The 23,559-nt window shown below is 42.1% G+C and overlaps 1 protein-coding gene across 1 annotated transcript; it reads left to right on the top strand.

Moving 5' to 3' along the window:
* Window positions 1-679: 679 nt before the first annotated feature.
* UPB1 (beta-ureidopropionase 1) lies at window positions 680-23,281 on the top strand. The gene is made up of 10 exons (XM_054996483.1): window positions 680-827; window positions 3,976-4,147; window positions 6,299-6,386; window positions 8,215-8,309; window positions 8,558-8,719; window positions 12,243-12,412; window positions 16,521-16,602; window positions 17,507-17,549; window positions 19,635-19,789; window positions 21,977-23,281. Exons 1-10 carry the CDS (start codon window positions 727-729, stop codon window positions 22,058-22,060), a joined length of 1,152 nt encoding a protein of 383 aa, XP_054852458.1. The 5' UTR covers window positions 680-726; the 3' UTR covers window positions 22,061-23,281.
* The last annotated feature ends 278 nt before the right edge of the window (window positions 23,282-23,559 follow it).

Below are 23,559 nucleotides of genomic sequence, written 5' to 3'. Positions count from 1 at the left end.
TCTATTTTTAGAGAGAGGAGGAATATCCACCCACCTCACAGGGTGATTGTTGTAAGGATAATAACAACACACTTTGTAAACTGCTCTGAGTGGGTGTTAAGTTGTCCTGAAGGGCAGTATATGAATCAAATGTTGTTGATATTATCCAAAGCAGGAATCCAGCAACTGCACCCCAGGGTTGCCAGCTCCGGGTTGGGAAATTCCTGGAGATTTGTGGGATTGATACTGTAGATGGCAGGGTTTGGAGAAAGGGCAGAGTATAGTTCCATAGAATCCACCCTCAGAAGCAGCCATCTTCTCCTCGGGGACTGAGCTCTGTGGCCTGTAGGTCAGTTGATGTAGCACAGTGGTTAAATGGGCTGAGTTAAGAATCAGCACTCTGCAGGTTCAAATCCCACTACTGCCATGAGTTCAGTAGGCAGCCTGGGGTAAGCCACTCCTTTCAGCCCCAGCTCCCCAGCAGTATCGGAATAATATCAATACTGACTTTGCTCACTGCTCTGAGTGGGGCACTTATCTGCCTAAAAGGGCAGTTATTATGATGAGAGTTTCCCGCCCTAGTGGCAGAACTCCCCCACACCATCGCGCCGGAGCCCGCCAAAAGAGGCGGGGGGGGGGAAGTGTCGTGAGGGGCCCTCCTCTGAGGGCAACGTCCAGCTGCTGGTTCCGGTGGGGCAACGGTCATTTCATCGTTCATTTCAGCAGTGGCCAGCGCGTAGGGGAGACATGGCGGCCGGCCTAGACTCACTGGGCCAGTGCCTCGAGCGCTACCTCCCAGCCGAGCAACTCGAAGAAGTGAAGCGGATTCTCTACGGGGAGCACGTCAGGTTAGCTAGAACTACAGATCCCGACGGGCTTTGCGTCTGTTCGGCGTGGCCGGGAGGCACGGGCACGGGCGAGGCTTCCTCCTCTAACGTCTGCCCGCTGAACTGAGCAAGGGGGGACAGAGGTGCTGGGGAAGGGAGGTGGGGCAGTAGGAGGGGGCGAGCGGCTGTCCCCCAGTGTTTCTTTAATAAATAAATTACATTGAAAAGAATGTGAAAAGTGACACGTAGTACATTATGATTGCAGCATAAATCAGGCGGGGTGGAGGTGTGAGTTTGCCAACCTCCAGGTGGGGCTTCCTCTGTTCTGTCAAGTGACTTTCGGCATGTCCCTCCATCCCGTAACATCTTTTATTAAATGAGAACCAGATGAAAGTACATTCCCCCCTTTGGCTCTGCTTAAGAGCGCCTCGCACCAGATACGGAAACTTTTCCTGCCATGCAGAAATCGTGAAATTACTAGAATAGGAGGACTTGCAGATGATGCAGACTCCACTGCAACTGACAAAGAGAAATTGAGCTTACATAGTTTCCTTCGTAATGGTGATTGGGTGCTGAGGAAATACAGATGTTATTCAATGTGTATTTTGATGGGTTTTAAGGCAAGTGGTACTGTGAAATAACATGTTATAATTAAGCTGATGCAGATAGACAAATGACATATGGGGGGCACTTTACGCATTCCTTGAAACAACTTATATTTACTCCTTCCTCCCTGCTATGGCTCTCAGTCATATCCTTGTATGATGAAATGATTGGGATTGCTTTTTCCCAAGCACAGTGTTTCCCAACCTTTTTTCCATGGAAAAACCCATAAATTAATTTTTCAAATCTCAAAGAACCTTTGCTTATGAAAATGTTTACAGGAGATGGTGGGGAACTTAATTACTGATAAATTACTATATTTTGTATTGTCAATTCTCTGTAATAATATGAAATGAACACGGACACATTCCAACTAAACATAACATTAATAACCATGATATTTTGAGGGATATCTTGCATTTTTGTGGTATTTCAATATTTTTATTTCATGATTTCTCCCAGAATCCCTGATGATGTCTTGCGGAACTCCAGGGTTCCATGGAACCCTTGTTGGGAAAAACTGTCCTAGTACCTTTAACAGCTATGTCGCAAGAGGAAATTCAACAGGTGAAGGTCTTTGCACCATGCAGATGCAGTAAAAGGAAAAACTTCACCTGAATTTCTGCTTGCCAATGGTGCCCTGTCATGGAAACTTTAGCATGCTTTGTGAGTACAATTGAGGACTGAAAGCCGTTGACTGTTGGCTTCCGTTCTAGTCATTTCACAATTACTTTATGGCAGGAATAGTTTGAACAAGAGTTGTCAAAGTACTAAGAGCCCCAACCCTTTGCCTGGTCACTCACAAGGTTGGTTGTGATTCTAAGCATGTGGTGAGGCTTTGATTCCTTGATTTATTTATTCAACTTTTATCCTTCCCTCCCTGCAGGCAGGGTGGGTCACAACAAGGTTAAAACTATAAATATAAATATAAGTACATTTTCAACTATAAAACCAATAAAATCATTTCAAATTACAGTACCCCCCCCCCCAAATTGCAGCATATTCTGTTAGTCCCTGCCAAAAAATGTGCAGAGGAGGGGGTTTCAGCTGTTCTGATCAGATCTTCTCATGAGAGGGGGAAAATATGAAGAAACTATGCAACCCCCTCTTAGCAGGAGACCTGTAGGGAGGCTTGTCAGATGGAAACCAGGCTGGCCTCAACCACACGCCTGGCGGAACTTCTCTGTCTTGCAGGCCTGCTGAAAGGATAAAAGATCTTAGTGGGCCCGAGTATTGACAGACAGAGTGTTCCTCCAGGTTGGAGCCAGGACCGAAAAGGCCCTGGCCCTGGTTGAGGTGAGTCGAGCCTGCCTGGGGCCAGCGACCACCAGGATCCAGCAGCATGCCTGTCTTCTCTGCCACCATCTATATAGTCTGTCTCCTAACAGAAGCTCTGGGATGTGGGAGATAGATGCTCCTGAAGAAACTCTCCTGAAGATATCCTGTTTTGGTTTTTAAGGATATTTATTGTCCCATGATGAAATTAGTTTTTTTAATTAAGACTGCAGAAAACCAAACGATCATCTAGTCCAGTTTCTTATGATAAGGCACCCCTTCCAAATGAATCAACATGTGATGCTGCAATCAGATCAGAAACACAATAAGCTGCCTGCAGAGCAAATTAGCTTCTAGGGGTGACCTTGGCTTTTCCATTAGTTATGCTGCTGTGGTTGGCTAAAAATCCCACAAATGTATTACTAAGTTTCTATTTCTAGGTACTGGGGGGAGTGCTGTATATGTGAACATGCATGGACTGCATGAGAGCTCTAAACAAATGATCCACCATTAATGTCTAAAAATTTAGAGTGTACTTCAGTGGTTCTTATACTGTGGATGAGTTGAAAGGATAGATGGAAGGTGAAGAATTAGGGTGAACTGGGAGTGGGGGCGGAATGGCAGATAAGGGTTTGCCTCTGCATAATGTGCAAAATGTCTGTGAAGTACAGTTTGTTGCTTGGTAACAGCTTGTATTTATAGATACTAAAAAGAAAATAAATGTGTTCAGTTTGTGGTAGGGTATGAGCTTTCGTGAGCCACAGCTCACTTCTTCAGATACCACATATTTTATTAGTCTTACAGGTGCTACTGGACTCTTGCTCTTTTCTATTGCTATAGACAAACACGGCTACCCAGCTTGATCTATGTTAAGTAGGTCCCACTTTAAAAAAAGCTGAGAATCACTGATGTGCTTGATTTAACTTTTTATAAAATGAGAGAGGATGTATTTGTTCTTGCTGAAATTACTTTCCATTGATACTGTTTCCTTGTCACATGTAGACAGCTAATTTTTTAAAAAACAAGCTTATTCAAAAGATCATCACTAAAAAAAATACATGTATGACCCTGCAATTGCTTGGTGAGTTACTCAGTATTACACAAGGAGTGCATGAAGGAATGAGTGAGTGAATCTGAGTCAAACTTGCAGCTTAGCCTTCTTACAGTTTGTTTGTCCCTTCAGTTGGCCCCTGCTCTGTGTTTTTCATTCCCCCCCCATGCTAAATTGCTGTTGGCATACAACAGAGAGAAGGTAGAATGTTTTTGTCCTTCTCTGTTCTTACCTTTCCAGGCCACTGGATTTGCCTTCTGTTGCTACATCAGCAGCTGCTGAAAGGAACTTTGAACTACTGGGCTATGGATTTCAAGCTGAACCAGAGCAATTGAGGCAGCCACGTGTTGTCCGGGTGGGATTGATTCAGAACAAAATCCCACTTCCCACAAGTGCACTGGTTGCTGAACAGGTACTGTTGTTGCTTGTAAAGAGGACGGCTGCAGACTAATATCATCTTTATTACTACAAAGGTGGGGGGGATACATATGGGAGCAGAGATAAGCAGTGAGGAAGCTCCCCATTGTATTGCTCTGTTCCGAATCAGCTAAGTGCCAGGACTACCTGGATAGTTTCCTGCTCCTGTAACCCTGAATCTCAGCAGTCTAGCATTTAGATGCGATTTTGTGTTCTGCAGGTACAGGGAGTTGTGAACTCAATGCATCAGAAATGCCACCTTAGCTGTTTTCTTCCTGATATCCTGAATTGCAAGCAATATGAGTTACTTACAGCCTTCCAATCTTGCCAGAGATTTCTTATCTCTCTTAATTTGTTTCAGCATCTGGTTCAGTTTCTGAAAGTTTAAAAAATTCAGAGGATGTAGTCCATTCAGAACCCTTTATGCCATGATTTTATGAATATAATAACCATTTATTTTTCCCCTTGTCCTGATCTTTACTGCGGCTCCCCATTAAGGAAAATGGTGTGCAAAGGTTCTGCTGGAATTGCAGAAAATTAGATTGTTTTCTTGACATGACAGCCCCACAGAAGTCCCATTGATTCAAAGGAAGGCTGCCCAACACAAGAACTTGGTGCAGTGAGCCCATAATGTTGATTTTCTGTCTTAACACATTTGACCTAATGTTCTGTTTTGTTTATTTAGGAGATCTCTATGCCACCTCTTATTAGTTTGTAAAGAATTTCCTGAATCATCTTAAAATTATCTTCTTATATTGCATATTGTCCTTAACTGGAAACATGTTTTCTCCCTTATTCCATTTGTTTTTTTAATTATGGAAACTGAGCATGACTTTGTGAAACTTGAAAGCTAGCTTATTGATTTATCATTTTCACTAGTCTTAGTAAAGGAATAATGCTTATAGTGTAATTGTTTGAATTTGTTTCTGATAGCCTGACATATATTTTGTTTCTCTTCTAATTGTGCTTTAAGATATGCTCAAGAGATAACGAAAGACCATTTTAAACCTACTCCCCTCTAAATTACTGGGTTACAGTAGTAGTTCTCAAATTGTATGCCATTAAAGGTATTTGAATTGAGTAGTTCTCAAACAAGTGGGCTACAAGCTGGGGGAAGATGAGGATGAGCTGGGAGAGTAAGTTTTGGGAAGCTCACTGGTAAATTTGGGTTTGTTTCTGCACAATGTGTAAAATGTCCATGAACTACAGCCCTTTGCTCGGTAATGCTATAGATAGCAAAATAGTAAACATGAGAAATAGAATATAAACTTGTTAACTGATCTGAGATTCTTGCATCAAGCTGGGACTGAATAGGGACTATGAATGGTTATCTCATTATCAAAAGTAACTGATTTCCTTTACAGAAGCAAACTGATCTCCATATCAGAAGGAGCTGTTTGCATCTACTCCTCCCTCCCCTCTCCTCCTCTATATCTGACCAGTTTCTTCTTGCCCTCCATGCATCTGACGAAGAGAACTGTGATTCTCGAAAGCTTATGCTACAATAAAGTTGGTTAGTCTTAAAGGTGTTACTGGACTCTTTTTGATTTTGCTGAAAAGTACAGTAAGTTTAGGTGTGGACCCCAAACAGCTTAATCAATTTGGAAGTGGTTTCCACTTCAGAAAGTTTAGAATTATGGGGTTAAAGTGAGATAGATATTGCTATTAAAACTCTGGCAGTGCTCCATATAATCCTCTGTCCTTCAATAGAGATTCAGGGAGAATTGAGAAATTTAAAGCTGTCAGGGAATATTGTGTTTGTTATAGCTGAAATAGAAGGGAAAGGGAATGCTCCTCTTTCAGTTTGAGAAGTACCACACCTCCTAGCTTCACTGCTCTGAACAGAGTCCTAATAAGATTTAAAATGAGAGGAGACCGTAGAAGGAATAGATAAGAAGAACATCTGTGCCACCAGGACCTGCCTGTCCAAGATACTGCTTTTGATCAGCTCTTCTTTGCAGCAGTAGACTGAACCCCACTGCTTTTTATTGAGGCTTTTCAAATCCATCAGAAGTTAAACTTGGGATTCAGTTACTGTATTTATTAACTGCTTTTCAGAAGAAAGTTCTACATTCAGGTTACATCATAACTCAGAACCATTCATATGTTACATGTGGACCTTTATAGTAGTTCTGTTTCTTTCTAGGTTGCTGCCCTGCACAAGCGCATAGAAGAGATCGTGGAGGTGGCAGCAATGTGCAAGGTGAATGTTGTCTGTTTCCAAGAAGCCTGGAGTGAGTAGAGTTTTGCTTTGTCTCTCTGTGTTTGGGTTCTTATTTAATTAATGCTCAAAATTTCATACCAATTAAGCAGGTGCATGAAAGCCTGCAATAATAATTAAACAGAAAGTATCCAGATTTTAATAATTTGATGTTATAAACAAGCATCATATGATGAAAGAAGCATGACAGATTCCTGGAGAAGAGCAAGGCCCTGCCAAGATGCTAGTCAAGCCTCCCCAGAAATATCTTTCAGTGGTTTTGCACAGCCACTCCATTAATTCATATTTTCTCTCACCTCCCATTGTCCCTGTGTTATGTCATTGAGGGGCATCCCTTTCTTTAACTAATGTTTTCCAAACTTTTGAAACAAGGCATACTTTTTTCCAGAAATTGCAGTCACAATTCACTCATACCCCAAAATAATCACTTTCATGATATATAAGAATTAGTCCCCTTCATAGGAGCTTGCCTCCTTCATTCCTCCTTTGTGACTCACTGATCTGGAAGGAGAGCAGTGACTCATGTGGAGATGCAACAGGCAGCCTTATCTGGGTAATTTTGCTGTGTATCTGCAGTAAGGAATAATTGGATGATCACACAGAGAGCTCTTTTATTGGTGCAACCATACTGGTATATGAGCAGATTTTCAAAGGCACAGACCTTTTCTTCAAGCCATAATTTAAAAAGAGTCCCAAGAGGATTCAGGAATTGTGAAGCCGTGTCAGGAGAGGACAGTTTCCTGCTATGTACCTCCCACTGCCTCCCTCTGTATAGCCTCACAACTTGGCTCCTCACCACAGCTCTATCCAGCCCACCCATTTTGCAATCCAACCTAACTTCCTGCTTTGTAGTATCTTACCCCCCACAGTTCCACCCTCTGTAGAATCAGTGCAGAGTCACACACCTGAACTGAGACTGATTGGAAGAAGGCAAGGTTAGAAAAGCAACTCACTCAGAGATGTAGTGGGTTTTGTAATTGGGTACTTACACTTGCAGAAGCCGTTAATTGTTTGCTTTGTTTCTCACAGTGCGTGGGTGTGGCCTAGGTTAAGAATTATTGTGTTAAAGTATATCTCTGCAGTCTGAGATTCCTTAAGATTGGAGCAGAGGCCAGACTTAGACAAGAATGCCTCGGAGACAAGCAACATCCTCTGCGTATCTATAGATCTTTTAATGCAGCCCGAGGTACCTCCTGTGCCTGGAGTCACTCAGTCTGTCACATTTGTATCTCATCCTTCTTCCACGGAGTTCAGGACAGTAGAAAATAGTTTTTTCTGCTTCTAGTTTTTCTTTACAACAACCCTGTGTGGTAGGTTAGTGTGAGAGAAAAAACAATAAGCCCAAGACCATCCAGCTAGCTTAATGGCAGAGTGGGGCAAGTAGTGGTTGTTATAACAAAACAACATCTGTTATTGATGTGGGGAGGAAATTCCTGAGTGTTGGAATCATCCCCATTCTCAGAGCATTGTATGTTTGCAGTTAATTCTGAATTCAACCAGCAGTGGAGTGGGCTTGAAAAGATAATCATGTTAATATAGTTACTTATTCCAAGATGAAGAAATAGCCAGACCTCTAGTACTAAACAAAGTTGCCTGCATAATAGTCCTAGAAACAAAAAGATCTGGTGTCCAGTATGATTATGTCATCTTTATCATCTTGTCATCTTGTATATCCAGGTGACTGTAAATGCAGCCATGTACAAGCTGAATTTTTTCTTTATTATTAGTCTCACTTTCATAAAGATGATTAAGATTTAGTAGCAGAGGCAGAATGGATTTTGATTGGAACCCCCATGTTGATAAAACTGTGGTATTAATTTCTTACTCTGGTGTTTTTCTAGCAATGCCTTTTGCTTTCTGTACAAGAGAGAAGCTTCCTTGGACTGAGTATGCTGAATCAGCAGAAGATGGCCCAACAACAAGATTCTGCCAGAAGGTAGGGAACTGAATTCTTGCCTTTCTGTTAACTTGCCAAACACAGTCTAGGACTGTACCATAATAGAGCTCTGTGAGTATATCCTGAAATTGTAAAGGAAACTCATTACTACTAGCAAATGGCAACCATGCATTCATATTATGCTGTGTCTTGGCCTGGTAATTTCTTTGATGGATAGAATCCAAGCACAACTCACTCCTCTCTTTTGCAATGGGATGTTTAAGATGGCATAAAATTGGTATCTGCAGCTAGCCAAGAAACACAATATGGTTGTGGTGTCTCCAATCCTGGAAAGAGATGATGTGCATGGAGGGACCCTGTGGAATACTGCAGTCGTGATTTCAAACTCTGGTGCTGTCCTTGGAAAAAGCAGGAAGAACCACATCCCACGGATTGGAGATTTCAATGAGGTCAGTGGTAGCTTTGCTGAAGCCATTTGTCAGCATTATTCAGGATTTTGCTTTACTTCATTTAAAACATCTTTATCCAAGTCTCCTTACAAAATGGTTCTTGAAGCAGCTCACTACTCAACTGGAATAATAATAGCAAATAAAAATCATAAACACAGAAAAACAGCAGCATAAAAAGAAGCCAATATGATCACTAAAACCAGCATTAAAACAGCCAGGGAAGAGTTGGGGGGCACCCACAACTGTCTCCTTCAAGTCGGTTTGAGCCATCCGCTCCATCTAACAAAGGCTCACTGTCTCTCAGTTAGTGTCTCTCAGCATGATGTAATAAGCCTAGAAGGGCATGGGCTGAGGAGGTAGGCCTTGCCACTCCAGACAGCTCGGCTACATCCTCAGGCTGCAGCAATTACAATGCCTCCAAGCAGCTGCTAAAAGATTTCTCTGATAGCATTCTGAGGTTGATCTGCCAAACTCATGGAATCTTTATAGGTGACAATCTCCTAGTCTCTATTGTATACCCTAGGAGGAGCAGAAATCCTAGAGCATCTACTCTTTGTAGTCACTCCAACTTCCATTTCTCCTATGAGCAATGTTATTGGTGTATTTCCATGCAAACAAGTCACAGCAAGGAACCCAGTTAGCCATACTTTTATCAAAGTCCCTGGGAAGTTTGGTAAAGCTCTGCTGGATGGTGCACTGCAGACGCAAGGGTGGTGGTCAAGTGTTGTGCTTTGCTGCTGTCACCCTCACCCACAATATTGGCATGTTGATATGCTCTAGTTTGCTGTCTTTTTGTAGTATTCTTCCCATTTGTGTCTTCATGCATCTGACAACGTAGGCTCTTGCACATGAAAGCATATGCCACAATAAATTTGTTAGTCTTTAAGAAGTTTCAAAACCATTCGTTATTTCCCTGTATAAATTCTCAGGTTTTCCCAGGCAGTTCCTAGACTGTGTGTTTTCTGCTAAAGGGGAATATGAATATATAAAAACATAATAGCACAGTGCAATTGTGATTTCACATAAGTAAATCTATTAATTCAACTACAATAGAATTACTTATCTGACTTGATGGTGCCAGAGAACAGCCAAACACCATGTTCCTAGGGTTACCAGCTTCAAGGTGGGATCTGAAGGTCTCCCAGAATTACAACTGATCTCCAGACTACAGAGATCAGTTCCCCTGAAGAAAATGGCAGCTGTGGGTGGTAGGGGGGGCAATCCTAGGGGAAACAGCAGTCTTACAGTGGCTACAAAGAGTAGGTGCTCTAGGACTTCTGCTTCTCCTATGGTATACCATAGAGACGAGGAGAAATGGATTGTCACCTATAAAGACACTAAAGGCCAGAGACTGGTTGCAGTTTGAGAGTGAGATGAGACTGCCATTGATTGGTGTGCTCCTATGGGTCTTTAGAGCCTATATTTTTACTTAATGCTGAGAAACACCTGAATAAAATTTTGAGAACTTTTTTAGGTTTCTTGGAACATAACTGGATAGATACAGGGTACACCAGCATAAATATATAGGAACAAAGGGCTTTTATAACACATTCATACAGAAGAATACAAATGATTTCAAGTGGGAGGAAAGGCTGGAGGGAACTGATATAAGGCAAGAAGTTTAAAATTTGACTTTTGGAGGCAGGAAGTAACCTCACAGGGAGGGGAGGAGTTGGGGGTAGGGTTGCCAACCTCCAGGTGATGGCTGGAGATCTGGAATTACAACTGATCTCTACGCCACACATATCAGTTCCCCTGGAGAAAATGGCTGCTTTGGAGAGTGGAATCTATAGCATTATACCCTGCTGAGGTCCCTCCCCTTCCTTCCCCAGACTTCACCCTCAAAATCTCCAGGAATTTCCCAAACTGGAGCTGGCAACCCTAGATGGAGGAGCTGATCTTTGACCAAGACGTGACATCACAGAATATGGCATCACACCTCACTGAGCTCCCTTCCAAACTCCTCCCAGACACCACCTGCAGAAATTTCTCAAGCTGGAATTGACAAACCGCACACATTCCCCACATCCCCGCCTTTGTTGTGCTTCATTTTCTTTCTTGAAAAATCATGGTCTGTATAAAAAGTGGACCTGAAGTACATAAATCTATCCAAAGTTATTCACACACACACAAAAAACCCCACACATACACAATGCTATGGTTATATTGTTTTTGTTAACAAACCTCAGACATAAAAATTGGGTTTGTACTTTGTTAGCTGCATTTGGAACTAATGAAGGGGAAAGTGCCTGTTAAAATTTCCTGTGATAAATCAGTGAGAGCTAAATGTAAAAATTAACCACCAGTTCACCTCCTAAATGTAAAAGGTAGTGGGGGGAGGGGGAAGTCATTGACCTTTTCAGCTCTGTGGGAGAACATGTCTGTAAAATCAGTCCCATTTGAGATATCAGAATTAATTATTGTGGAGATGATTTGGCCCTCCAGCATGGAACTGAAGAGAAAGAACTGGTGAGTTGTCTGTCTCCCTCCTTCCCACCCCACAACAACCATTGCCTCTCTTTGTAGTCATAAAACAAAATATTAAGAAATCATGAAGAGAAGAAGTTTTATTGACCTCCACAGTATCTTAAGGGTGGCTCTGCTTCAATGGAAAAGGCAGGACTTGTCTTTGAGAGCTTTTGGAAGAGTTTTACTTGCTCTTTCATAGAAATAAGTGACAGCAGCACCGGCTTTGTCTGCACCCTCCACTGTACTGCTGTGCGATCAGTGTGCTGGGCCTGGAAAATCAGGAACATTGTGGTTCGAGGCAAACTGGTGGTGCTGTTTCTCCATGTCCTGTACAGTTTGCATTGGTCTGGATTTTTCAACTGTTACCTTTTGGGGCAGGGCCAAGGTACAAGCAGTCTGTGCCGTGGTATAAGTTGATTATGTATAAACCTGCAAATTTTCATCCCTGCTGATGCTGCTATTTAGAACCCTGCGAAGAAAGGACTGTGGCAGATTTCTTTGATCTCATCTGTTAAATTAATGATATAAGCAGAGCTGCATGTATTTCTCCCCTCCTTCTTGTTGTGTCCTTAATGCGAGGCATCAGAACAAAGAGGCAGCACAGTTTCAAGCAGGAACACAGTTTAATAAAAGTCTGATTCTTTCTGTGTGCACAACTGCAGTGCTGACAACTTCCTTTCTCTATGTGTTCCTGCCCCCACTGAGTCCTGGACAGGACAAGGGCAGTATAAAACACTGGCCCAGATTAAAGGAATAGCATTGTCACCAACACTGTACTTCCCCTCTCCCCCATTCAAGGAAGCTCAAACTTTGCTCTCAGAAGAAATTGTGCAAAAATACATTAAACAAATGCTTCTGATATGAATCAGGGCACCACGGAGTTGTGATTGTGTTGGCTGAGTTAAGTGGATGAAGGAATAAATTTGCCCCTTTGCCCTGTTACTTAGATTGGCTCACTGGCCCAGAGATTTGCATCAAGGAAGATTTTTGGACAGAAGTATTGAGTGATTCCAGTTAAGTTTCTTTCAGTACTTATGGCTGTTCGTGTTTGCAGTCAACCTACTACATGGAAGGAGACAGAGGACATCCAGTGTTCCAGACTCAGTTTGGGAAGATTGCTGTGAACATTTGCTTTGGGCGTCATCATCCCCTCAACTGGCTCATGTACAGTCTGAATGGAGCAGAGATCATTTTTAATCCTTCTGCTACTATCGGGAAACTCAGGTAGAATTACAGTCTTGCTTGCTTACTGGAGGATGCGCTATCCTAGGTCATTATCAAAATTTTTGCTTTGTCAGCAGTAGCGTACTCCAGTGGTTTCCTCTGGAATTGTGTTTGGTTAAGCTCTTGCTGCATAATGGCTTCTGCCATTCTGTTTAATAAAAGTGTTAAACATTTCACCTACATCAGACCAAATGCACTAAAAATATTGAATTCTGTACTAAGGAAAAGCAAATTCTGGAAGTGGAATACATTTGCCAGGAGTGCATCATTGCAAAACTAAGAAGTGAAAGCCAATTCTGTCTGGAATTCTCTATTCTGTTTACCATCTTTGGGGAGAAGGTGTGTGTCTGTGTGTGTCTGTGTGTCTATCACTCTTTCCACCAGAGTCATGAAGAGTAGTGAGGATGGTTAGTTTAGTATGTTCTTCCATTTTGTAAGTTGTTCTGAAGACTCTAGTTAGCTGTATAAATAAAAATACATTTCTAGGTTTGCAGAATCAGCCCTACTTCTGCCAGCCAAGGAAGGGCCAAAGAGCTGTGCAGAAGTTTGGGGTTCCAGCCCTTGGACCTCTGTCTGATGCAGCTCCCTCAACCATGTTGAGAACTCACGAGTCACCATTCAAATGTTTGAGTAAATGCCTTCATCCATAAGGAATGCAAATACTTGGTTTTTTTCTTTTAAAATTAAGACCAAGTTCATGATGCTGGATATTTTGCTGTCACAATACAATAGTGAATGTGCCAAATGCACCCCTGCTTGGATTATGCCAGCAGTGAACACAAGGTGAGTAGACCTGCCGCACCAGATGGAGCTAATGTATCTAAGAAAAGGTGGCTGGACCATGAGAATCTCTGTGGTCGTGTCTGGAGAAGAGAAGCAAGTGGTTGGATGGTACAGGAAGGCGCCAATACCCTAACCCTCTCCTCTTTTCACACTTTGGTCTGTCAGTTCCCTGTTTGCTTTTGGAAGGCTGACAAGGAAGCCTTTCGGTTTATATTTTTTGATCATTTAAGTTTGTTTGTGATTATTTGTTTAATAATAATTTGTTTAATTGTAGTTTAGTATTGGAAAGTTTTGCTCTTGCTTTGTTTTATCGATGTGAGGCACCCTGAGGGCCTCTGTTAGAGCAGGATAAATGGGAATGAAATGATCCTTGAAAAGGGATTCTATAGCAGCTGAGGCTTTACAAGAGCAAGCTGCAAACTGGGTGGATAATTATATCATGTATATAGAAATCCCATTTTTATAAAGGTAATAGGGCTATATTATAGCAGAATAGCTCAGGAAGGCTCTTTATAAAGGGAAAAGGGACTGTGAAGAACACCACTGTGTATAGGACATATTATCCTGCTGTTGTTCAATTGTTTTCTACTGATGTAATACCATTTTTCTTTATGGAATCCGTGTTCTTTATCATTGCCTAATATGCTAGGCTCAGTCAGATTTTGGTAATCCTAGTATTTTGTTTATTAGATGTCTCCCCATGTTGATTGTACCAGCCTACATTGTGCTTATTAGATGTCTCTTTGTATCGACTGTATCGATTTACACTGTGTAATCCACTTTGAATCTCAGTGGAAAGGTGGACTATAAATACAGTGAATAAATAGATTATATGCAAGCCTCCAGCTAGCTTAATTCAATTATTGTACAGCACCTAGATTTTGATGTGCTTTATAAATAATAGTGATTACTAGTTGAGAGAAGGCAAAGTACGTGGTGCTTGTGGGCTGCTGCATCTCTAGACTGAGGCTCTGTGCTGTAACAAGAGCGAATAAGTGTTTGGTTGAATTGTTCAGTACCTAAAGCAACATCCTGAGTGGAGGCAAGCAAATATACCATCACTTGGAATCATTTTTACAGGTTGAAACAAACTCCCCTCTGCTGTGCTTGAAGGGGGAGATCAGAATATTCCTAATGACTAATAATATTGTATATACTGTAATGCAGAGGTTGAGGACATGATGCCTTGTTTGTTTAGCTGTTCTGTAACGATGAGTGCATGGGACAAGTTTCTTCTTTTCTTTTCTATTTTAAACACAAGTTTCTACCTTGGCTGTTGCAAGGCTGTGTTTTTCAAAAAGCCGTGAAAACGAGTGGTAAGCACCCAGAATGGCTGCTGCCTGAATGCTGCCCAAAAGCCTTTGTGAAAATTCATGTGCATGATTGTGGATACCGTATTTATTCTTGGTTTCTACTGATGAAGATTGTTCCATGGCTGGCCCATGCTTTTATCTGTTTCATTTATATTTTGCTGTAACTTTGTTACAGCTTTGTGGATAAAACAAATTTGATTTGGAGGTTTAGTAAAAACTTCCTTTAAGAGAAGCAGCACCGTTTTTGTTTTTGACTGACAGGGAAGGGAATTTGACGTGCCCTCTTCATTGCTTGACAGAGGCCAGGTTTAGCCTGCTTTTCTCCTGCTGTCTGTCTTTCATGAAATGTCTTAAAGGTCAGGTATGGGATGGAGCTGAACTTTGGCTGGATTGTATCCAGTGCTTAAAATGTAGGATTGCTTCATACCCATTAGAAAGGAAACTGACATGTAATTGTGTCTCTCTCTTGAGGTTTTTTCCTGGCTTCTCTGTGATTTTATTGCAGCAGGATTATTGGCCCTCTCTCCCCTTGATTGCTTTATTGCTTGGTAAGAGTATTGGGCCTGATCTAAATGTGATAGTATGAAACAAAAGTGCTCACCCATAGGACTTTGCACTTGCACAGCATCTCATTTAAACTGAGGGCCAAGCTACAAGTGACGAATGATACACTTGAACGGCAAGTGAACAGACTCACATGTATTCCTCCCTGTTCACTTGCGCTCCACTTGCGCTCCACGTGATCACTACCACGAGGAGCGCAAGTGGAGCGCAAGTGAACAGGGAGGAATACACGTGAGTCTGTTCACTTGCCGTTCAAGTGTCATTTGTCACTTGTAGCTTGGCTCTGAGCTGCTACGCAGTACATGTATTTTGCACAGCCCACTTTAAACCAGATGCTGTCCGCCTACAGGCTCATACACTTAAATCAGGCTTAATCTGAAAGGTGGGAAGAGATTCTGTAGCATTTTTTGTAGCAGTCTCTACACAGCACAATTAAGCTCTTCTCTACAAGTGGATTCTTGCTATTCTTTGCATTCATTTGACTTAATGTGCATATTTAGGTTGAGCTGAAGCCTAGTCCCAGAACCCGGAGTTCATTGTGATGGCCAAACTAGATATTATATGTACTTGTTTTATGTGCTACTACCACTACCCCCCACAAGCATTTTTTTAAAAAATTAAAGATGAAGTAATTCCCATTCACTACAATGAAACTGGTGCAGGAAAACGTTATGGAGGATTGTGCCCCATGTAGTTGGGAGGGGGCTGCACCATTGGTGTTTTCAGTCACAGGCACTAAGATGTTTCGTGCTGGCTGTCAGGATTTAAGTGCAGAGAGTGCCAGAGCTGGGAAGCAGCCCCTGAAAGCAGCTGTCTGTGTGTCCCTATGGCTGAGAAACCATCCCCAGAGTCCCTCTTGGTTACATGCTGAGACTATAGGATTTTCCACATCGGTTGTTTTGCTGCGGCTTGGATGCTGTAGGGAAGCGGGTTTTTATCCCACTTCCCAGGATATCATGGTGCTTTCATGCACCTCCTAGGGTTTCCCAGGTTTTCCTGCATTCTTTCTATAATCTGCTTGCTATGATCTTTTTGGAGCAATCACAGCAAACCTTCAGTGACTGCCATTTGCACAGGAAAGTCCAGATCTGTCACAGTCATGTCCACATTAGTGTCCTTTTCCCTGCCTCAATTCTGGGAGGAAGGGGTTTTCAATTTTTTAAATTGGTGTCATATTGATATGTCAATTACAAATGGTCCAAAATAGTGCCTTGGGGTGGAGGGAGAGAATGGCCACTGCTGAGACGGAGGCAGGGAAATATGAGGAAACGCACAGCATGGAAGCCTCGTTGCCACTGCACTGAATCAACAGCAGCAATGGGGAAGCCACTAGTGTGTGAAACCTCTGTAAATCAAAATGGGGAATAAGGTGGCCTCTAAAATGGGTCTTCCGTGCGCTGTGGCAATAGCTCTGCATTATGCACACTGTTTAAAAATTATTTTTGCAGTGAATCTATGTGGCCTATTGAGGCAAGAAATGCTGCCATTGCTAACCACTGCTTCACCTGCGCCATCAACCGAGTAGGAACGGTAAGATTTTTCATCTCTTTGTAGATTTGGTTCCAGTCGTGCTGTAGCTGAGAATAACACCCAGTTCAAAATATAGTACTTACAGAATGGTGTGGCAGCATTACAATACCTAATAATAGATGTATGGGAAATGTGCTTCTTTGGTCATCAGCCTGGCCTTTTGAATGTTCTGTAAGCAGCATTCCCTCTCCAGTTTGCCTCTAATGCCATCCTCCCCTCCATGTCTCTGTCATTTCCAGCAAGGATAGACAAGTACGAGACACTGTGGCATAGTAAACAGTCCCATGTGGCTTCCTCTCTCCTCTGAATGGTGAAATCTTGGGGCAGTTGGATGTAGAAGTGTGTGTACAACTAAGTGTGACCTCGGTGCCCAGGGGTTGCCAGTAGCTATGTCTTCCCCTGTAGCATATCCTTCTGCCTGTACATTTCTGGGCCTTTGGCCATATCACCACCAAAGAGATTGTACTTGTGAGAGATGGGAACATCACTGTTGTTCCCATGCAGTGATGGGGCTACCATGTCTCTTCCCAACCTCTCCTTCCCATTCAATCCTCACTAAGAGGTGGCTCTTAGCAGGTGGCTATGTTGTTGCATCAGCAGCAGAAGGTGGTGCAGTAAAATACTCCACCTTGCCTGTTTTGCATGGACCAATAGGTACGCCCCACCACAGGGTCTTGCCTTTCGTGATCATCAAGCAAATTGTTAGACTGAATGTGAAGACAGCCCCCGCTCCCGGAAGGCAATCCTTTATTCAAAAGCCATACAGATTTGATTAGATTTACAAAGACTGTCAGATAGCAAAGGCAACACTGTTAATCTAGTTCTGTGAAGGATGTGAGTGTTGTGTGGCTGTGCAACAGGCAGAATGAAGCAACAGTGCCATCATCTGTTTGTTTCCTTGCAGGAACTTTATCCAAATCCCTTTACATCAGGAGACGGAGGGGAAGGTACGTTCTGCAATTACCTTTTGCTTTCTTTCCTTTGGAGTGTTGCTGATTGGGAGTCTAAAGCTATTTGCCTTCAGTCTCAAATCACTGGTAACAACCAAAGGTGGTTCTGAAGGAGGTGGGGGTGGTGCGATGCTAGGTACATGTTTATCCTGCCTTTCCTCCAAAAGGCTCGTGGCCATGTATGTTTCCCCCTTTCTCCTGTTTTACTCTTGAAATACAGTGACTAGCCCAAGGTCACCCAGTGAGGAGCACAGCTGGGTCTCCCACGTGGGGACTGTTGCCATTACTCTACTCTGATTCTCTCCTACTCTGGAGAACGTGTGTTTCTAAATCCAGTCCGTTGTAGAAAAGCAGTCCTATAGCTGTGCAAAAGAAATATTGAATGGAAGCAGCCTAGATTTGTTTCACTTGAACAGAAGCTTCACTAACCTCTCAATATTGTGTGGCAAACTGCTTTTGATGCCAATGAGTGTTTCAGAAACTCTCCATGATTTGGCTGTTCACAGAAATCCTTCTGGCCTACCACAGCAGCTTGTGTGAATTGGAGCACCCCTTTGAACCATGGCCACGTTCTAAACTTAAAGATACGTTTAAATAGTGCTCTTGTTCTTCCATCTTTAAGGAAAACCCAGTAGAAGTCTTTAGTTTACCTGAAAGTACTGAAGAGATATTTTGGGTCTAGACATTTTCCGTGACATTTTTTTATGAAAAGAAAACGTAACTTTTCCATGAAATTCTCCATGATTATTGATATTTTAGGGTTTAGAGGGAAAAATCAAATATGCTAAAATAATGTTTGTCGCTTTCGTATATATCCAAAACTTTACTTTGATATTGCTAGTATGTCTTTTGCCACTAATGCAAAGGTGGGGGGGGATTACTTTATCTTAAGTGAACATAACTTCTTTATGCACTGCAGGGTGTATGTGTTTAGGTTAGGGGGGACCCCCTACATCGGTCCAAAGTGTTCTTGAGGTGTTTTGTGTCTGGGCAGCTGCGTTTCAATGCCTGTTTCTGCTCCATTATTCATTCAGCTTCCTTTGCTCACCAGCTTCTCTTGATGAAGTCGCTTATAGAGCTTGCCTAAGAACACTTCCCTGGGAGTAAACCTGATTGAATATACCTGTTTAGGATTGCACTGTTAGTTATCCCTGGTTTACCCTACCCAGAACAGTGGGGCTGTGATTGCATGTCAGCTCTTTGCCAAGGAATGAGGCTCACTGATGCCGTGAATAATATTTGCAATTTTAAGTAAGGGTGCATCTCCCCCCACTCAAGCCACAGTCTGCATAAATCCATGTCTACATTTAGTTTTTTAAGAATTTTGATTCTGCCTTTCAGTCAAGACTCTTGAGGTAGCTAATGTCAGAAATTAAAATGAATGATTAAAAATAAGGTAAAACATAAAGAACAATAAAAACAGCACTAAAAATGAAAAAGAAGCAAAAGCTGTTCATCTGTTAACCCACCAGTTTGCATCTGGGGAAAGAGATGAGACTGGAAGCCCCCCACCATTGGCCTGCCATTGGTGGTCTCTCTCCCAGAACTGTCTCCTGTGCTGGCAATTCCATCAGGTCATTATGTAACCATCATAAGTTATCAAAGGGCAGAAGTATGTGTTACAAGTAGTTTTGCTGTTGTTGTTTACAGGCTGCAGTCTACAGAGCTTTAATTTAGGTAAATGAGGATGGGGGTGGCAGTAAGGAGAAAGGGCTCCTTCTTCTGGTTTGTTTTCTCTGTTGAAAAGCACTATCCCTAAACTCCTTTGACATCCATTGGGGAAAACCTGCATTTTCTAAGCAGGAGTAAAATCATTTGGCGGAGCAGAGACTTTCAGTGGAAACAGGTTGTTTTCTACTTCCTGTTCCTTTATCCTTTTGTGTTGTGTGTATAACATTGCAGGTAATTACCTGGAATTGTGAAACACCTTTAATGTAAAGGCAAGAAGCTGGTATATTAAAAAATACCTTGATGATAACAAAATGTGCCTTGAAATTGCTTTTAGAAGAGCCTCCAAACAGCATGTTAAATTATGTAATCAACCAGCTTGTAACTTTTTTTGTTTTATTGTTATTTCTGAAGCGCATCATGATTTGGGTCATTTTTATGGCTCAAGTTATGTGGCTTCCCCAGATGGGAGTCGAACCCCTGAACTCTCCCGCACCCAGGATGGCCTTTTGGTCGCTGAGATGGACTTAAATCTTTGCAGGCAAGTTGGTGACAAATGGAATTTTAAGGTAAGGCCTTCTCTGTGCAAATTTGCTCAATTTTCTTTCTTTCTTGAAAACATTTGACTGATTCAATTCAATTCAGCTTTCAACAAATGGATTAAATATTCCATAAAATCAGCTTCTAAAAAGTGACAAAAATACATCAAATCCAATATGATTGCATTGCAACATAATTTCCATAATCTACACTCTTAAATAATCCCAAAACCTTTATGAAAGAGAATGGTATTCATCTGCTTTCTAAATTCTGGCAGTAAGGGAGTCCTATAAATCTCCTTTGGGAAGGCATTCCAGAACCTTGGTACTGCCAGAGAGAGAGATTTTATGGTACATATTAAAATAAATGATACAAATATGCTTAAAATGACAGGATTAAATTGACTAACTGCCCACTCACCTGTAAGATGTGCACAAGAGGGCCTAAGTTTCTTTCCACATGCCCTGGAATGGTTCTGATTTTCATTGCTGGTACTTATTATCAATGAGTGGGAAGTGTGGTAATGGGAGACAGGCAGGCGCATTCACATGAGGGGAGGCATGGTAGATTTCTTCAGCTGGACTGTGCCCATTTAAAGCTACTTTAAGAACACATTTTCCTGTCTGGGTTGATCTTTGTAGGATTGAAAATCTTTAAACTACTTCAGACACTTCAAATAACCAAGGATAGAAACTTTTCAGTCAACTTTTATGACTAAAAGGGAAAATCTACTTAATTTTTTTAAATACTGCATTTTTCCAAATGACAGTTTCCCCTGAAGTATCTTACAGCAATTAAGCATTGCTGTTGATTATGCATAACAGCATAATCAACAGCAATGGAGCCAATGGATCAAAGTCTCACAAAAAAACCCCCAAAGAACTGAACAGCTAACCAAGTACCCAACAAAACAGAGAGATCTTTGCCTGGCACTTAGATGCAAGGATGCCAGGAAATGCAGATGCCAGGTGGATCCCGTGGGCGGGGGGAGGAGAATATTACAGGGTGGTGGTGCCAGAGTTCAGAGGAACATACACAACCCAAGTCATCAACCAACTAATTTCTAGTGGTGGGAGAACAACAACATTCGATTTATATACCGCCCTTCAGGACAACTTAACACTCACTCAGAGCGTTCTACAAAGTGCTATGCTTATCCTCACAACAATTACCCTGTGAGGTGGATGGGGCCGAGAGAACTCTGGAAGAGCTGTGACCGACCCAAGGTCACCCAGCCAGCTTCAAGTGGAGGAGTGGGGAATCAAACCCGGTACTCCAGATTAGAGACCTGCCACTCTTAACCACTACACCAAACTGGCTCTTAGAGTCTCTGAGACAGACCTCAGCACATAGGCAATTTGGGATGAGACCCAGTGCTCTTTTACAGATACTGAACCCAGACCATTTAGGAGATCTGTTTCTACCCCAAAACAGTCTTGCAGCACTGCCATTTCCCTATCAAGAACATTGCTTCAGTGTTTTAAACCAGTTGAAGTTTCTAAGAGACCTTCGAAGACAGCCCCACATATAAAGCATTACAGTAATCTAACCTTGACATGAACCTTGGGGAACACCCAGGAGAGGAGAACCCCCTAAGGTACTTATGGGCTTTGCCCATAGCCAAATCTCTAGTAAGGGAACCAAACCTTTCCCTCATCTCATTCTCTTGCCATACAGCTAGTAGTAGAAACAGAGAGGGAAGATTAAAACAAAGCAGGCATGTCAAGGACACCCTAATCTGTCCACTCATGTAGCTCAAAACCTGGGCAGTGCACCATGCCTGCACTGCTCTTGCCAGCAGTGTCTTACCCCCACTGTCTTTAACCAGAACGTTATTCTCCACACTTGCCTCTGACCAGGAAATGGACCGCACACTGTTGCTAAAAGGGATGCCCCTTCTGCCAGTTACAGGGGGTTGTTTTTTCATCAATGCTAAACAGCTGCCATAATAACAGTGAGAAAAAGACCTCTACCCCTGAAAAAAACCTGCTGGGATCAATAGCCAGACATTTTCCATCTCTGAGGAGGAGGAGCTTCTCACCTGTATGGAGATGGTCTAGCACAACTCCATAATGATGGCAATCAGAAGCAGATACCAATAATTTTTGTGAACTAAATTTGCAAGGCTGTTGTGGGCATTAGGACTGGTAGATTTGGATTTACAATATACAATAAGTGATGGAAGAGCATTCAAAGATTTTTTTCCCTTTTTCCAGATGACTGGGAGGTACGAGATGTATGCCAAGGAACTTGCTGCAGCAGTACAGCCTAACTTTGTGCCTAATATTATCCATGAGTGATTTTTCTCTGCCATGTAAAGTAGGGAAGTACACTTCTTTTGCTTTTTCAGACAAGATCTCTGTCTCTTAGTAACATCCCTCCAGGGAGAGTGCCTCAAAAGGCATGAATCAGTCTATAGAATGGCTTTAGCTAATGACAATTTTGACCTTTTTTCCGTGCTCTGTGGAAGGTGCACCTCCATGGAACACAAAATATCTCCATGCAGCTGCTGAAAACTGTTTTTGAAAGTCTTTTTTTTCCCGGAGGGAACACTGCGTGACATGGAGGGGCTGTTCTTTGAGAAACGTAATTCCAGAGTAATAGGTTTCTTTTGGTTACAAGGCCCATAGGCTTTTTTTTAGTACCTGAATTATGGCTTTTAAAAGTACAACTATAGTTTAGGGTAACTACTAAGAATTATTTTTTATCTAGGGCTGCTTTTAAGCATATGATTGGATGGAAGGTAGGGTTTGCCAACAACTTGTAGAAGAAATGTCTTGCCCTTTTAACAGAGACATGGTGTTTGGAAATGGGCAGTTGAAGCTCTTCATGGTACAGAGATAAATAACATTACCTGGTAAACCATCTCTCAGAAAGGGGTAGGACATTTTTCTCCACATTGTTGGGAAACCAAATGGAAGGGCAAGAAGCTTAAGAAGGAACAGGTTTTCTAAATGCTCTATATAACTCAGTTTTGTCCTCTGTGGTTGGCAGTGCCTCTCTGGCAATTTTCTGAAAACATGCCACCCAAGACCCTTCTTTAATTGGTACTCTGTTTTTGCATGTACAGCAGGCGCTCTATGGGAGCCATGGCTCCTCCCCAATTTAAATGCAGGAAGAGTTTTGCCCATTAGAGTAGTCTCCACCCCATCCCCCCTCAGCAAGGTGTCTAAAGTGAAGGCATAGCTAGGCAACCACTCACCAAAGAAAGCCCTGCCAGCATCAGAGTGGAGGTTTGCTTACTGCTGACCTGCAGCAGCTGGAAATTGATGCATCTTTGTGTGTCTTGTTGAAGAGAGAGACATTTCTGTTACAGCTTTTTAAAAATGATACAAAAAACATTTAAATGACCTGACAGTGTAAATTATAACAAATCTCCTCCACTTGATGAGGTAACCTGCCATTGTTTAAGTTTTGAATGTTTCCTTTTTTAAAAAAACATCCACTGTGAAGCTTCTTAGCATCTCAGAAAGAAGGAGGCAGCATGCATTTTGCTACTGGATTACAACTTAAAACTTTTATTGAGAATGACTCAATTACAAACAAAGTATATTTTTGGTATAAAATTTCTCTATGTAAAATATTCCTTTTGTTATGGACAAGAATGAGGGCCTGTCACAAACATTTGCTTGAATTCAGCAACTTGATGAAAAAGAAAAGAATGAGGTCTAGTTCTGCTTCCTTAAACAGGCCTGTGACTTTGGACACAAAAGGAATGACTGCCCCCCACCCCCAAACTTCCCCTTGGATCATACTAAGATTGCCTCTGACTTTGCACAGAATCCATTGCTTGCTTTTT

The sequence above is a fragment of the Eublepharis macularius genome, chromosome 13 (genome assembly GCF_028583425.1).
Source record: "Eublepharis macularius isolate TG4126 chromosome 13, MPM_Emac_v1.0, whole genome shotgun sequence".
NCBI classification, from domain to species: domain Eukaryota; kingdom Metazoa; phylum Chordata; class Lepidosauria; order Squamata; family Eublepharidae; genus Eublepharis; species Eublepharis macularius.
This window is presented reverse-complemented; position numbering and strand designations above follow the sequence as displayed.